At 45.3% G+C, this 17,024-nt stretch overlaps 1 protein-coding gene across 1 annotated transcript in view; it reads right to left on the reverse strand.

Annotated features, from left to right (window-relative positions):
* Positions 1–17,024, reverse strand: part of atp2a3 (ATPase sarcoplasmic/endoplasmic reticulum Ca2+ transporting 3) — a 99,199-nt gene that overhangs the window by 44,528 nt on the left and 37,647 nt on the right. Inside the window, exons 6-8 of the mRNA XM_083642864.1 lie at positions 5,924–6,004; positions 5,381–5,466; positions 4,585–5,049 (exon numbers count right to left, since the gene is read on the reverse strand). Coding sequence (XP_083498990.1) covers positions 4,585–5,049; positions 5,381–5,466; positions 5,924–6,004 — 632 coding nt within the window. The remainder of the gene's footprint in view (positions 1–4,584; positions 5,050–5,380; positions 5,467–5,923; positions 6,005–17,024) is intronic.

Below are 17,024 nucleotides of genomic sequence, written 5' to 3' on the forward strand. Positions count from 1 at the left end.
GCACAACTCTAAAGGAAAAACCTTTGCAGGGTATATGCAGGAATCTTGAAGTTAAATTCAATACCTTTTAAGACCTTTTTTTTAAGACCCTATCAATATATTGTAATAGCCTAGTAAACCAGCCAGTCAGTCACGTGAACTCACATTTCGTTTCGTTCTACCAGACTGTCTGGCCTCAACTCTGGGAGGGCTTTCTGCAGAAACTGCAAAGCGGACGAGCCAATCAGTGCCTCGTAGTTGATATCATAACCAGCCAATCAGGAACGTCGCTAGCAAAACAGTAATGGCCGCCTCCTTGCCTGTCCACCTCGAGGAGTAATGTCAACGTTCAACTAGTTTAAACAGCCATAAAGTGCAGTTATTGTAGAAATAGACTGAACAACGGACTCAACAACAATTAAACAAGTCCAGTACCCTATACTACGAAGCTATCTTAACAGATCCGCGATCTGTCACTTTGATCTGGTTTGACTGAACAGGATCAAAGCTATCTAGTTTAACGATACTACGACGCTGGTTTTCTACTCGATAACTGAAGCTGGATTTAACTGGGATCTGCCTGTGCACGCGCACGTTTTTCGCTCGTGCACAGGCGGGCGTCCACGCGAAAGATGTGCGCTAGCCAATCACATTATGAACAGCTGAGTTGACATGGCAGGCACACCCATTTCCTCATTCAGTGAAAGCGCAGTGTGATCAGAGTTTTAGGGATATTTAATGTAGCCTATGTCAGAATGAAAATCCGCGTTGGATATAGTTTGCTGAAGGACTGTCTAAAGCTGCCGCTTGTATTCACATCAGTCATTTGATTTACTTTGATCAGCGATTTCTGTCTCCTACAGCAGCTATTTGCGAGTGTAAATGTAAATGTGTAATCTCAGTCTATAAATTTCCACAATCTGTAAGCCTATTTAGACCATAGATTTAGAAACGCATGCTCAATGAATAATGATCTCTATCACTCATTATGTGTGTGGTTGCACTGATCGAATAATTCATATATAAAATAATGATATCCTAATATAAAAGAGAAAACTGCTGAACTGAATTGAGACGATGCGGGCATAGTTTTCATTGATAAAAACTAGCCTATTTTGTGGTCACATACAGTATATAGGCTATTGTCAGCAGAGTCGCATATCTCCATATTTCATAATGATGCTGGAAATATGAAGTTAAATCACATCATACAGGCCAAAAGCAACACAGTTGCAGCAGCAAAATGCAGGAGTAGCCTAGATATGAATCATCTTAATATGGGATCGCCTGTGTGCAGGTGATCCCATATTAAATTGCTTAGATGTAGTAGGCTATTCTAGCATGTAGGCTATGACCATTTCAATTCCAACCCAACGTCAGTCTCAGCTCCGTTGCGCACACGGCACCGTGCACTTTGGAGACGTTTATGTAACCTTTTTTATGCCGGTTTAGTGATATTTCTCCACTCACTATTCAGCTGCAATCGATCAGTGGGGTCAAACAACGTATCTAGGCTACTTGAGAGCACAAAAATGAATATATAAAAACATATTCCAAAGTGGTAAGTAGGGCTTAATTAAAATGTAGCCTGCAACAAGTGCAAGGCTTTAGTCCTTGATTAATTCAACATTACAATTCGTGCTCCTTCCTCGATGGGAAACTCGTCCAGAAAGGGGTTGGCCATTTTTCCAAACTGCTGATTCGATTGGTTCGTGGGCGGTGTATTTAAGGTCTAATCTTATCCTTGCAACTTAACCTGCTGCAGACCAGGTTAAGTGTGAAGCATAAGTTGCTATGGAAATATATGTCGGTAAGAAGTTAACTTGCTTTGTAGTACGGCTAAACCAGGTTTAAACCCAAACTTATCAGGATCAACCTAAATCTTGCTTTGTAGTACAGGCCTCAGGAGTATGTAACAGCGGAGTTTCTGGGCCGAAAATATGTTTTTGCCGTTCTCCCGAGTGGATTTGGGTTTGACTGGATCCAACGCTGATTGGCTGAAGGAGTTGTCTGTCAAGGCAAGGTGTTGAGTGGTGTCTCTGTGAAGGGAACTTTTGATACTTTACAAGGCCCCCGCGGATACCCTGCTGTATGTATTCCCTGTTTATACACTGATACCCTGCTGTATGTATTCCCTGTTTATACACTGATACCCTGCTGTATGTATTCCCTGTTTATACACTGATACCCTGCTGTATGTATTCCCTGTTTATACACTGATACCCTTCTGTATGTATTCCCTGTTTGTACACTGATACCCTGCTGTATGTATTCCCTGTTTGTACACTGATACCCTGCTGTATGTATTCCCTGTTTATACACTGATACCCTTCTGTATGTATTCCCTGTTTATACACTGATACCCTGCTGTATGTATTCCCTGTTTATACACTGATACCCTTCTGTATGTATTCCCTGTTTGTACACTGATACCCTGCTGTATGTATTCCCTGTTTATACACTGATACCCTTCTGTATGTATTCCCTGTTTATACACTGATACCCTGCTGTATGTATTCCCTGTTTATACACTGATACCCTTCTGTATGTATTCCCTGTGTATACACTGATACCCTGCTGTATGTATTCCCTGTTTATACACTGATACCCTTCTGTATGTATTCCCTGTTTGTACACTGATACCCTGCTGTATGTATTCCCTGTTTGTACACTGATACCCTGCTGTATGTATTCCCTGTTTATACACTGATAGCCTGCTGTATGTATTCCCTGTTTATACACTGATACCCTGCTGTATGTATTCCCTGTTTATACACTGATACCCTGCTGTATGTATTCCCTGTTTATACACTGATACCCTGCTGTATGTATTCCCTGTTTATACACTGATACCCTGCTGTATGTATTCCCTGTTTATACACTGATACCCTGCTGTATGTATTCCCTGTTTATACACTGATACCCTGCTGTATGTATTCCCTGTTTATACACTGATAGCCTGCTGTATGTATTCCCTGTTTATACACTGATACCCTGCTGTATGTATTCCCTGTTTATACACTGATACCCTGCTGTATGTATTCCCTGTTTATACACTGATACCCTGCTGTATGTATTCCCTGTTTATACACTGATACCCTGCTGTATGTATTCCCTGTTTGTACACTGATACCCTGCTGTATGTATTCCCTGTTTATACACTGATAGCCTGCTGTATGTATTCCCTGTTTATACACTGATACCCTGCTGTATGTATTCCCTGTTTATACACTGATACCCTGCTGTATGTATTCCCTGTTTATACACTGATACCCTGCTGTATGTATTCCCTGTTTATACACTGATACCCTGCTGTATGTATTCCCTGTTTATACACCGATACCCTGCTGTATGTATTCCCTGTTTATACACCGATACCCTGCTGTATGTATTCCCTGTTTATACACCGATACCCTGCTGTATGTATTCCCTGTTTATACACTGATACCCTGCTGTATGTATTCCCTGTTTATACACTGATAGCCTGCTGTATGTATTCCCTGTTTATACACTGATACCCTGCTGTATGTATTCCCTGTTTATACACTGATACCCTGCTGTATGTAATCCCTGTGTATACACTGATACCCTGCTGTATGTATTCCCTGTTTATACACCGATACCCTGCTGTACGTATTCCCTGTTTATACACTGATACCCTGCTGTATGTATTCCCTGTTTATACACTGATACCCTGCTGTATGTATTCCCTGTTTATACACTGATAGCCTGCTGTATGTATTCCCTGTTTATACACTGATACCCTGCTGTATGTATTCCCTGTTTATACACTGATACCCTGCTGTAAGTATTCCCTGTTTATACACTGATACCCTGCTGTATGTATTCCCTGTTTATACACCGATACCCTGCTGTACGTATTCCCTGTTTATACACTGATACCCTGCTGTATGTATTCCCTGTTTATACACTGATACCCTGCTGTACGTATTCCCTGTTTATACACTGATACCCTGCTGTATGTATTCCCTGTTTATACACTGATACCCTGCTGTATGTATTCCCTGTTTATACACTGATACCCTGCTGTATGTATTCCCTGTTTATACACTGGACATCTACTGGACAATTCAGGCTATGGATCTGTTATATTTGTTCAGGTGAGGGGACATTTGGGAAACCTCTGACGTATGTGTGAGGGGTTGTGGTGCTCTCGCACTGTGGGTGCCGTCGGGTCATGCGGCTATCTCAACCCTGGCAAACGAGGGTAAACATCAGAATACCACAAGGATTTTCCATCCGTCTGGGAGCCCCACTTCAAAAAATAAAATAAATAAATAAAAAATAGTGGGGGGAAAAAAGTGAAAAACTGAAGCAGGGAGATTGGCATCAACAGCAAACAGCGAACCCTTGTAGAGTTCACCCACACAACACGTTTTTCTCAGGAAATTCCCTGCGGCGTTTCATGAAGTGTCAATCAAACTGCAGGATGTGGAAATGAAATGCTTATGCTTCAGTTCCTGCACTGGAACAGACGCACCTGTGTTAAAGGAGCGCGCATTTACCTGAAATGCAGATCAAGTTACCCACCGCTGCTACTTTGATAATGTAGCACACTTGCATCATATGACCCTTGCCACTCACCCTGCAGACAGACATCTGGTTGGTGGTGAGGGTGCCGGTCTTGTCAGAGCAGATGACGGAGGTGCAGCCCAGCGTCTCCACGGAGGGCAGGCTGCGGACGATCGCGTTCTTCTTGGCCATACGGCGCGTGCCGAGGGCCAGGCAGGTGGTGATGACGGCGGGCAGGCCCTCGGGGATGGCGGCCACGGCCAGCGCCACAGCGATCTTGAAGTAGTAAATGGCCCCTCGGACCCAGGAGCCGCCGTGGACCGGGTCCCCGAAGTGTCCGATGTTGATGACCCAGACGGCTACGCAGATCAGAGAGATGACCTTGGAGAGCTGCTGGCCGAACTCGTCCAGCTTCTGCTGCAGAGGCGTTTTCTCTTGCTCAGTGGCCGCCATCTGGTTGCGGATCTTGCCAATCTCCGTGGCCACGCCGGTGGAGACGACCACGCCGATGGCGCGGCCCGCCGCGATGTTGGTGCCCTGGGAGGGGAGAGACGGAGGGGCGAGACAGCGGGGCCGAGGGGGGGAGGGGCAAGAAATGATATTGGAGACAATCACTAGTCACTAGTCTTCTGTCTCAGCAAATCTGTTACACAGTCAGACATATAGCTGCCATACATACATAGAAGACAGTGATTTCATTAACTCGAGATTATGCTGTTTTTAGATTGCCAAGTAATTCATATTGCTTCTTTGAAGATGACCATATGTTTTGGGGATTAAAAGGCTGGCCTGTGAAGGTCAGTTTAACACGGCATCCATTCCTGATATGAGAGTGGAAAGTAGAAGTGACCCAGAAGGGCGTGCTTACAGAAAACAGCATGTTCTTTTTGTCTTGATTGACAGCTCTGGGGTCAGGAACAGGGTCAGTGTGTTTGATGATTGACACAGACTCCCCTAAGGGAAAGATCAACACAATTGCACAGATTAGATCTGTAAGTATACAGTTGATATTTAGACCAGTGATGGCATTCAAAATAAGATTTTTAATAAATAAATAATAGCAAATGCCTGTTATTATGACCTTATAGTAGTGATAAAGATGCCAGTAAGAACAACGTTGTGCTTTGGCAGTTAATTAATTTGTCAAATAATAAAAAATACAATACTATACATGATAGCAGAGGTTGTAAAACGATCCTAAAACCTCATAAAATGAGTCTATGTGGTGCCGAGGGTGTCCCACAGATCAGCATCTATCAACCATTAACATGTATAATGAGTATAATCTGGTTTCTGTATTTGGTGCAACATTATTGTTCTTACTGCATTACGTCTTGCAAATGTCTTCTCTGTGAGGAAACATCATGCCATAGAGTGGAAGCAATGTTTGGTGCTGAAAGATGAGCTGTACCTGTGAGGATGGACTGGTCCACTCGCAAGGTGGTGGACTTTATAGAGGTCAGCCTGATGTCAGCAGGCACCTTGTCACCAACTGACAAGAAAAAACAAAAAACAATCAGGATCCCCAGAAATAGATGCAAGAAAAACACATAGAACACAGAAAGGAAGGAAATGAAGTCAATAAATTTGTCTTTTCTTTTAATCAAGTTAACGACCGGGGTACCAATTGTACCTCGGTCGTTGCTCCATCCCCTCTGCCGATCTGGGGAGAGTTGTAGACTAGCACATGCTTCCTCTGATACATGTGCAGTTGCCAGCTGTTCCTTTTCAACTGAGAGCGAGGAGTTTCACTGCCAGGACTTAGCGCGTGGGAGGACCACGCTATTCCCCCCTGTTCCCCTTCCTTCCCCCCCCCCGAACAGGCAGAACTGAGCAGAGGAGGCACCAAGACACACTCTTGATCCGGCTTCCCACCCACAGACACAACCAATTGTGCCAGTATGGACGCCCGACCAAGCCGGAGGTAACACAGGCACTCGAACCAGCGACCCTCATGTTGGTAGGCAGGTAATCTACCACTGCACTGGTCCGGACGCCCAATAAATGTGGCTTTTGAGGCAGGACTGTGAAGGTGACCTTGGCTGTGTAGTTGAGCCCCACAGGAAAGATCCCTCTTGTGTAATAACTAGCAGTTACTGTAGCTGCCGGTGAGCAGTCAGTTGCAGCCAATCAAATGTCTCTGTTCAAACAATAAATCCCTGAGCAAAGAAACAGTGAGCAAGATCAGTCTGGGCTCTGGCAGCAGCCACGGGTATGGTAAACAACAGCTCAATACAGCCCCACCGAGTCACATCACAGGTATGGTAAACAACGGCTCAATACAGCCCCACGAGTCACATCACAGGTACGGTAAACAACGGCTCAATACAGCACCACCGAGTCACATCACAGGTATGGTAAACAACAGCTCAATACAGCACCACCGAGTCACATCACAGGTACGGTAAACAACGGCTCAATACAGCCCCACCGAGTCACATCACAGGTATGGTAAACAACGGCTCAATACGGCCCCACCGAGTCACATCACAGGTATGGTAAACAACGGCTCAATACAGCCCCACCGAGTCACATCACAGGTACGGTAAACAACGGCTCAATACAGCCCCACCGAGTCACATCACAGGTACGGTAAACAACGGCTCAATACAGCCCCACCGAGTCACATCACAGGTATGGTAAACAACGGCTCAATACAGCCCCACCGAGTCACATCACAGGTACAGTAAACAACGGCTCAATACAGCCCCACCGAGTCACATCACAGGTACGGTAAACAACGGCTCAATACAGCCCCACCGAGTCACATCACAGGTACGGTAAACAACGGCTCAATACAGCAGTCACGTCACACTAGAAATAAGATGCCTGGACTGAGGGGGGCTCAACAAAACATCAAAAAAGCATGTTAATTTGTGAGAACTTCAAAGTCACGAATCTTGGATCGAACATAATCTCTGATTTGTAGGTATCCGAGCCAGTCCGTGTTGGGCAACTAAAATGTCCTCCTCAGAAGATCAAAGGATGCGAAATGACCATCTACGATGTATAGGTCTCTGATGGAAACCAGCCCCTTCTCACTCCAGACACGGTAGGTTCTGTCTGACAGTGAGGGCAAAAAAGAGTGATTAAAACAGATTGGTGTATGAACAGAAACATCTGGTATACTCAAGACACTTCTAATCTGGTTTAGGATTCTAACAGTTTTTCACAACAAAACTTAAATGTGTTAAAGCCCAGGGGCTGGTTGCACAAAGCACCTTAAGTTAAGATTTTCCTTAGAGTCAGAGTTAAGGTGTCCATAAAATAAAATCAGTTGCACAAAACACCCTTAAATCTTCTCCTTAGGGTTAAACATTTTTAAGGAAAACATAAGCAAGATTTAAGAGTGTTTTGTGCAGCCGATTCTATTTTGTTGACACCTTAACTCGGACTCTAAAGAAAATCTTAACTTAAGGAGGCCCTGGGAATCTCTAGTTTAGAAAATAACAGGGCTGACCGGGAGGAGTTTGCAATAGAGCTGGCCTCCATTTTTAGCCACAGGGGGGCCCCAAGAATTAGATTGCCAGGAGTCCCTTGCCGCCAAACATTAAAGCCCTAGCATTAGCAGCACAATAGAGCTCAACAGGCACGTGACTTTTTGTGACGTAATTTTCTTGGCCATACGGCGCGTGCCGAGGGCCAGGCAGGTGGTGATGACGGCGGGCAGGCCCTCGGGGATGGCGGCCACGGCCAGCGCCACAGCGATCTTGAAGTAGTAAATGGCCCCTCGGACCCAGGAGCCGCCGTGGACCGGGTCCCCGAAGTGTCCGATGTTGATGACCCAGACGGCTACGCAGATCAGAGAGATGACCTTGGAGAGCTGCTGGCCGAACTCGTCCAGCTTCTGCTGCAGAGGCGTTTTCTCTTGCTCAGTGGCCGCCATCTGGTTGCGGATCTTGCCAATCTCCGTGGCCACGCCGGAGATTGGCACGCCCTAAGTTCCATTTTCTCCATAGACATTTCGATAAATCCAAATATAATGAGTTTTAAGGCTCAAACCAAGCCAACAAGTCTTCCAGAGAATCTTGAGTGACCATAAAACATTTGGTTTAAGCTAGAACAAAAATAATGTGGGGGGTTGTTATTTTTTGTTCTCGCTTAAACCAAATCTTTTATGGGCACTCAAAATTCCCTGGAATTTTGAGAATTAGCTCTTTGGAGAAAGTAGATCTAAGAAAAATGGGAAGGTTTTGACACAAATAAGCCCTTTTCCCACATGCGCTTTGTACCGCAAAATGACCGGAACGTGGTCAAATGCCTGCATGTGGGAAAGGCGCCGTGCCGGTATAAGCGCGACCCCGTCGTCGCGGCCATTTCACCAGTTTTGAGCTAGTCAGAAGAGCGGTATGCCGCGATAGACAGACAGGTGAGAAAGGGGTCCAGTCATTTTCCGCTATCAGTGGGCTGTGACTTCGCGGACCAGGTTGCACACACAGTAGACAGTCCAACACCAAATACACAGCTGATTGTTCGATATTCCCCTGGTGTTGCGTACATATTGCCAGTCGCAAACGCGCTTCCAGTGGTTTTCGCCACCGGGTGATCTTGCGTGCGGGTCGGACCAGACTCAGCACGTAGTACCGGGACATGCGAAAATGACGCTTCCATTCCACGTCGTCAAAAATTGTTCAGAGCATCTTCCCAAAATAAATTCCCTCCTGGTCTCTCTCGCTTCCAGACTTCCAGTAATAATCCGCTCCCGGGATCATTAAGTGAGGAGGAGAAGAGGCAATACTTGGTACAGTCTTTATTCCTGGTTCACACTCATAGCTTCTAGCTACACACACACAGCTCCTAGCTACACCCACGTCCAGTCGGCTTCCTCGTATTGTCAGACTCGCTCCCCACCCGAGACCGGAAGTCCCCTATACCCTGGCTGGTCCGCTGCCTTCACGTAACGTCGTAATCGCCACCGACATGTCAAACTCTGGGTCGCCACAATATTATCAAAAGAGTGGACGCCGGCTCCATGTGTGTTTGTTGTTGTTTTCTGACTGGCCTCAGTGGCCTGCAGCACAGACCCCAGGCCACTCTCCTCCGCCCCCCGCCCCCCGCCCCCCGCCCGCTCCGCCGCACCCCACCCCACGCCCCAACATACCGGCTATTTGACGACTAGATTCTCACTTGCGAACGCTGAGGTGTGAAGGGAAATACAGGGAAATGTCCGATATTGACTTACAGGTAATTTTCCGGTACGCATGTGGGAAAAGGGCTATAGAGGAACCTGGGAAGTGAAACCATCTTAACTCATTCATGGCCAGTTTAGGACTGCCAATATTTAGCACAGGCCAAAGATTTTCATAATTGTTGGTCATCTTTCAAGACCCACAGTAAATTATCTATTAGCACCAAAGTGATTTGCAATACCTCAAAATGAAGATGTACGTCTCTGGGAAAAAAAGTGAGCTTTTAGCATGTTCTGTACTCTACTTATAGCCATTTATATACACCCTGTTTTCACCCAAAAGGTCTCTCTGAGAAAAGAAATTGCAGAAAATGGCATTTATGTACAGCACACAATCTCAGGCAGAACTCGCTCTCAATTCTTTTATTTTGAACTGTATTGACATCAGACATGTAAATATTATTCATTATGACACAAATGACAAAATATATATATATATATATATATGAAGTGCTTTTTTTACATTCAACAATACAGTTTGCTCAGTGTGAGTGAGTGTGCAGACAGACAGACAGACAGACAGACACACAGACAGACAGACAGACAGACACACACACAGACACAGACACACACACACACACACACAGAGAGAGAGAGTTCTGTCCACAGCTGCTGCTAGATCGCACCTCCTTCCCCCGCACCTCCTTCCCCCTCCTTCCCCATCAGCGTTTTGCCTCCTCTGCTCGTTTTCCTCCTCTCGTTCGGGCTGGGACGAATGCTGCGACACGACACAGGAACGGGTCCGGCTTGGCTTTGGGACCAGGCGCTGCTGGAACCGGATCGATCATGTTCGTCACGGGTTTGACTAGGCAATCCAGGTTCGCCCTGCACTGCTTGCCTTGCTGCAGGCTGCAGCAATGCGAGCAGTGCAGCGCGCCGAGGGGCGTTTCAATGGCGTTTCTCCTCTCTACAAGGAAGCGCATTTCTCTGTTTTTCCTCCTTTCCTCCTTCTTCCTTATTTCAAACAACAGCTGCGGTATGTGTTTGATAACGTGCTGTCGGCTTGACTTTGAGGTTAGGGACCTGTGTCTGTGTCACAGGCCGGGGAAGTGTTTGAACTAAGCGCTGCACTAATAAAAACAAAAACACGTCAAACACGTCTTTGGCGTGGATGGCTATTTCTGATAACACGTCAAAGACGTCTTTGGCGGTGAATGAGTTAACTGAGTTTATACGGCCAATCATGGACAAAGGGAGAATTTTCCAGTTTTCTATACATTGTTTAAGTCTTGAAACGAAATCACCAAAATTAAACTTAAATACTAGTTTAGGATCTCTGGGTATGGTCAAGCCAAGATAGGTGAGGTGGTCCTTTGCCAATTTGAATGGGAGATTTTCCAGGAAACCAGGAGTGAAGTCATCAGAGAGAGGCATAAAGTCACTCTTTGTCCAGTTGTGTATCCGGACAGGTACCAGAGGTGATTATGATCTGCATACATGGTATTGAGAAGGCACCTGACATTAAAGAAAGATAACCTATCCGGGATGAACCCTGTCTGGTCAGGATGAATGATTGATGACGGATGTTTAGACTTTGCCATCTTCTGACCCCGGCGGGACCTGCTGGCCCAGCGCCGTGGGAAAAACTTTCTTCACTTTCAGAATGACAAAGAAGACTCATTACTTTGTGGATTTTTTTTTCTCATTGATCATCACTCATTACATTAGTCCCCAGCTGTCATCAGCACTAATCACAACAAAAACAAGGACGACTCCCAGAAAAGACACTGTTCAGGCTTCAAGGTGAATAATGTCCATCATGTTTTTGACCTGCTGCTTTTGCTCTGCCTCATCTACTGAAACACACTCCGTCTTTCCTACGGTACCAACATCCTTCACTGGCAGCTCAAAGTGGTCCCACACCTCCGGTCACAGATGAGTTTCTGCTGTGCCTTTCTCCATTTCTTTCTCCCAATTCTATCATCTCGCCAGCACATTTTCTCATTGTTTGTACCCTGAGGGGGAACGTCTCACACTCACCCCCTGCGGGGCAAGAGAGGGACAGGCGGCGAGAAATAGATGATGACAAACATTTAGAGAGACGGCCCCGTTCCACTTTTCTCCACCTCCTGCTTTGCCTCGCATGCCCTGAGGTGAACAAACCAGAGAGGTAGAGGGAGCAGTGTGTTGTGTTTGTGTGGGAGATGCCTGAGGGTGTGTGTGGGGGGTGTAGGTTCACAGGAGCAGGCCATGCCGAGGGCAGCAGAGAGGCGCTTTTCAAAAAACGCCTACCCACAGACGCCTGCTTCACTATCGGCCCTCAATTTGCTTTCTTTCTTTCATGGCCTCCCACAGACACTCTCAATCTGCTGGAACACAACATGTAAAGCGTAATACAGTTTGAAGCCTACTGTTTCCGGCTACAGTAGGCTCTGCCAAGATCATGCCACAGATTGCTACAATGTATTGAGTTTAGAGCTGCAACTAACGGTTATTTTAATTGTCTATTATTTTCCCGGGTTAATCGATTAGATGTTTGGTTTATGAAATGTGAGACAATGTGAAATGTCAGACAATGGTGAAAAATATCGATCTGTGTTTCCTAAAGTCCAAGATGACGTTCGCAATGTCTTCTTTTGTCCACAACCCAAAGATATTTAGTATCATACAGTAGAGGAGTAAAGAAATAGAAAATATTTACATCAAGGAAGGAATCAGAGATTTTTATTTTTATTTATTTATTTATTTATTTATTTATGTATTTATGTATTTATTTATGTATTTATTTATGTATGTATTTAGGTATTTATTTATTTACTTATGTATTTATTTATTTTGGGGGGGGCTTAAAAAAGATTAATTGATTATCAATATAGTTGGCAATTAATTTAATAGTTGACAACTAATCCATTATTTGATTAATCATTGTAGCTCTAACTGAGTTGTTGAGATGGCCAGGAGAAACTGAGTTTTGACATGAGCACAGAAAGAGTTATACAAGGCATAACTCAATCGCTGTTGTTCAGTAATGCATGTGTGTGTGCACACACACACACACACACACACACACACACACACACACACACACACACACACACGAGTGAGTTAGCTGGTTACAGTGGTTAGACAGCTGGGGTTTCTCCTTCCATTTGGTAAAACTGGACTCCAAACCAAATCGGAACGTCTTGCATAACATCCTTGCAAAAGGGTGCGGGTTCACGTGCGGGATAACCGTGACTGGTTCTGGTCGGGGGAACTGCTCATCACAGGTTTCCATCTCTTCAGGTCCTGTGTAAACCCTCTAGGAGTCCCTGACAAACCCTGACCACTGTCCTCTGGTCCTGTGTAAACCCTCTACGAGTCCCTGACAAACCCTGACCACTGTCCTCTGGTCCTGTGTAAACCCTCTAGGAGTCCCTGACAAACCCTCACCACTGTCTTGAGGTCCTGTGTAAACCCTGACCACTGTCTTGAGGTCCTGTGTAAACCCTCTAGGAGTCCCTGACAAACCCTGACCACTGTCAGGGAAGGAAAGTTCCAGTGGAGGCACAAATCACAACTATCGCATAACTGTAGCTGGCATGGCCGACAATGAACCTACAAGAAGCCAGGCAGGCAAGCAGGGGTGGAAACTTGCGAGTAAATATATTTATGTTCTTTTCTCTCCTCAAAGGCACTTGTGGTCAGCAATGTGCTTTTCCGATACCTCCAAACAGCTTATATGACCCCCTCGCATGGAGTTCCCATGGAACAAACGCTGATCTGAAGCACAGCAAAGGAAGGAAAATATAACTTTGTTTTCTTTGTCACCAAACCCCTACATGTCTCAGTCAGCCATGTGCTTCAAGGTCCCTGACACACATTTTCTGAGCAAGAAAAAAAACGTGTGGTGCACTACCTAGCTCAAGTGTTTACCAGTGTTTTACACTGCTTAGCAACAAGATTATGTCAGAGAACCCAGGGCTGGATATATGACTGTGTATATGCAGGGAGAAAAAGTGGCAGAGTGTGTAACACCACTGTCTACCACAGTCTTCAGTAGAGGAAGCTTTTTTACAGTGAACACATCCAAACTTGAATGCGGGAATTTCACCTTTGACCGGTGGCTCCTCATGTTCCTGACAGAGAGTTTCCCTTCAACTCCACATCCACATCCAGACACTTCTACCGGCTCTTATGCATTTAAGGAGGGTAAACTAGATCTATAAAGCCAATTGAACCTTTTTTCTTTTTCTCAGAAAAGCATTAAAGGAGAATTCAGATTTTGTTTTACAACCTGGACCATATTTCCAGCTCTATTGATGCTTTCTAACTCACCCTGAACATAATTTTTTTTAAACAATTCACTATAAAGCTAGAACAGTAAATAAATCGCTTATTTTCTGCCACGCACCGGCTCATATCCTTATTATATGATACTGGCATAAATGTGAGCTGCTCTATTTACCATTCTCAGCAAACTGTGTGGTAGGTTCCACATCCAGGGACTGTGTAACCGAGTCTCACGAGTCTCACATCACTTGACAGTTAAGAGTTCAGCTGCAGTGGATCAAGGAGCCATGACAGTCCATGGTAAACACCGTGGATATTTATCTGATTTAGAGAATATGGACGATTCATTTGAATTCGATGGCTGCCTGTATTTATTTGAGTGGGACTAACGTCATATGCATTACAAACTGAGGAGCGGGGGGAACGGGAGCTTCTATCTCTACCAATGTGATGGACAGCAGAGAGACAGGGTGAACATGTCGATTTAAAACGTAACTTTGCATGTCACCAAACTGTTGCACTAGATATAAATCAGAAAGACTACATACACTGTAGCCTAAGTGACGTCACTTTCTCTATCGGCAAAGCTGAAGACCGGCGACATGCCACAAGCTTCCACAAGCTATGTAGTTTTTATACGAAACTAACCCCTAGGTTTCAGTTTGACGACAAACTGTGACTTTCTTGACATGCAAAGTTATGTTTTAAATTGACAAAATTAGCATTGGTACCCCGTGGCACAATTCAAACGGGATCAAAAAAGTAACCTTATTCTCCGTCCACCGCCATTCATATTTTTCGCAGCGCTGGTACAGGGAGAAAGCAGGAAGTGACGTTTCACTTTGGCTCTCTATTGATCCTTTCCCCACAAATGCCTCTATCCTCAGATACCCTGGCCTACATCAATTCTTACTAAATAATGTAGATCAGTCGTTCTCAAACTTGTTCATGTCAAGGACCCCTAAACCGACACAAATTAGACCACGGACCCTCATTTGATAAAACTGTGTCCCACGAAGGATCCCCCATCTGATAAGATTTTAGTTTTTAAATGTTTTAATGTAGAAAGTGTATGAAACCCATGACCAAAATAGTCATAGATTCTGTCATTATGGAATATAGTAAAAATAAATGACTCCCCTTTTTGCTGGGGATTCCCTCTGTCAAGGACCCACTTTGAGAACCACTGTAGACTATATGCCAGGCTGAAAAAGTGGCTAAACCAAATTCCGCAAATAAAAAAGGTAGATGAACTGAGTTTATGTCCCTGCCTTTGTGAATGAGTGTGCATGCGATACAACATCCTTCAATCAAACAGCAGAGGGTTAATTTCACTACAGCAGTTTGACCAATTACTCTTTTACACAAGCAAGCCGATCAAAACACACGCTCGTCATGTCTCTCGCCCATCGCTGCCGTTTAACCTTGACACCTTGTGTGCTTGGGCATCGCAGAGACGTAGCGATGTTGTCATAGCAACACTGTTGGTGTTGTTGGCGGTGATGGTGGGGGGGGGGGGGGGTTGGTACTGTAGGTGGGTTTGAGTAGAGCCATATTGGTACATCCTACCTGTGTGGGCTTGTCAGTGTTTGGCTGTGTGGGTGTGCATGCATGTGTGATTGTGAATACTGGCTCTAACAAGCCCAAATTCCAGTGAAGCACTATCTAATTTATCACACAAACACACAAAGAAAAGCCCAATTTCCCTTTCGTATTTTTCCGATACTGCTAAAACGGTACCCATGCCTGAACGGTGCCTGAACTGATAGTTTTCAACATTTTAATCAGATATATATATACACCGATATATTTTTTATTGAAAGGTCGTAAAGGTACCGGTACCATAGTGGTATCGGGTTTCGGTACCCAACCCTATGTAATAAATCCCCGCTCTCTCTGTGCGTGATGATAGAGTCAATTTGGTAAATCTGATTCCATTCATACCATACCACAAATCTTACACTGCCTCCTCTGTCCAGGCAGGTCTGAAAAGCACTCGGTGATATTTGGTTAGCTGGATGAAAATTGTTTCATTTCTTAAGACCTTGAAGCTGAAATTGAATGGAGCCATGGCTTTGCTGGAACCATCCGCAGCTCATTCAGAGCCTGCAGCCCCTCTGCTTGCCTTGGTGAATGTCTTTGAAGCTGGCAGTGCAGCAGTTATGAATGAACGCTGGGCTCGCTCCCTCCTTTCCCAGACATTGCTGCTCCGCTACTTCTGAGAAGAATCATTAGCGAGAATTAACGCAAAACGCTCCTGTTGATGTTGAAGCCATCCCCTTTGTGTGTCCGCCTATTAACTCTGGCATACACAGATGTTCTGGAACCGGAGTGACAACAAGACTATTTTTAGATGAGGCTGCCCACACATGGGCGAGTTTACAGGAGGGGAAGTAAGTGTGTGTGTGTGTGTGTGTGTGTGTGTGTGTGTGTGTGTGTGTGTGTGTGTGTGTGTGTGTGCGCGCGCGCGCCGCGCGTGCGTGCGTGTGTGTGTGTGTGCACGTGTGTGTGTGTCTGTCTGTCTGTGTGTGTCTATGTGTATGCATGCATGGATGTGGGGGAGTGTGAGTGAAGCTGACAAACATCCAGCAGCGTCCAGGTGGTGAGACTGAGAGCATGGAAAGCGAAGGCAAGGGGAAAGCTGTGGAAAATTAAATAGGCCCCTAAATACAGGGGCGACCACAGCCACTTACACAGTACCTCACACACACACACACACACACACACACACACACAAGATACGCGCACACAACTGGATAGCGGCCCTGGCACCTGCAGGTCCAGAGAAAAGGCTGTTATGTAATTCAGTTTGAGATATATTCCAATGGTGTTTCCAGACACATTGGATCGACGGCACGGGTTGTGTGAGGCTCTGTGTGTGTATGTGTGTGTGTGTGTGTGTGTGTGTGTGTGTGTGTATGTGTGTGTGTGTGTGTGTGTGTGTGTGTGTGTGTGTGTGTGTGTGTGTGTGCGTGCGCGTGCGTGCGTGCGTATGTGTGTGTTAGTGGCAGTGGTACCAGTCCCCTAGGCATACAGGCAGGCTAGCTGACAGTGCAAGTTAGGGCTGGGCGATATGGACAAAATCAAATATCACTATTTTTAACCAAATACC

Source organism: Poromitra crassiceps (genome assembly GCF_964638095.1).
Source record: "Poromitra crassiceps genome assembly, chromosome: 1".
Classification (NCBI taxonomy): Eukaryota; Metazoa; Chordata; class Actinopteri; order Beryciformes; family Melamphaidae; genus Poromitra; species Poromitra crassiceps.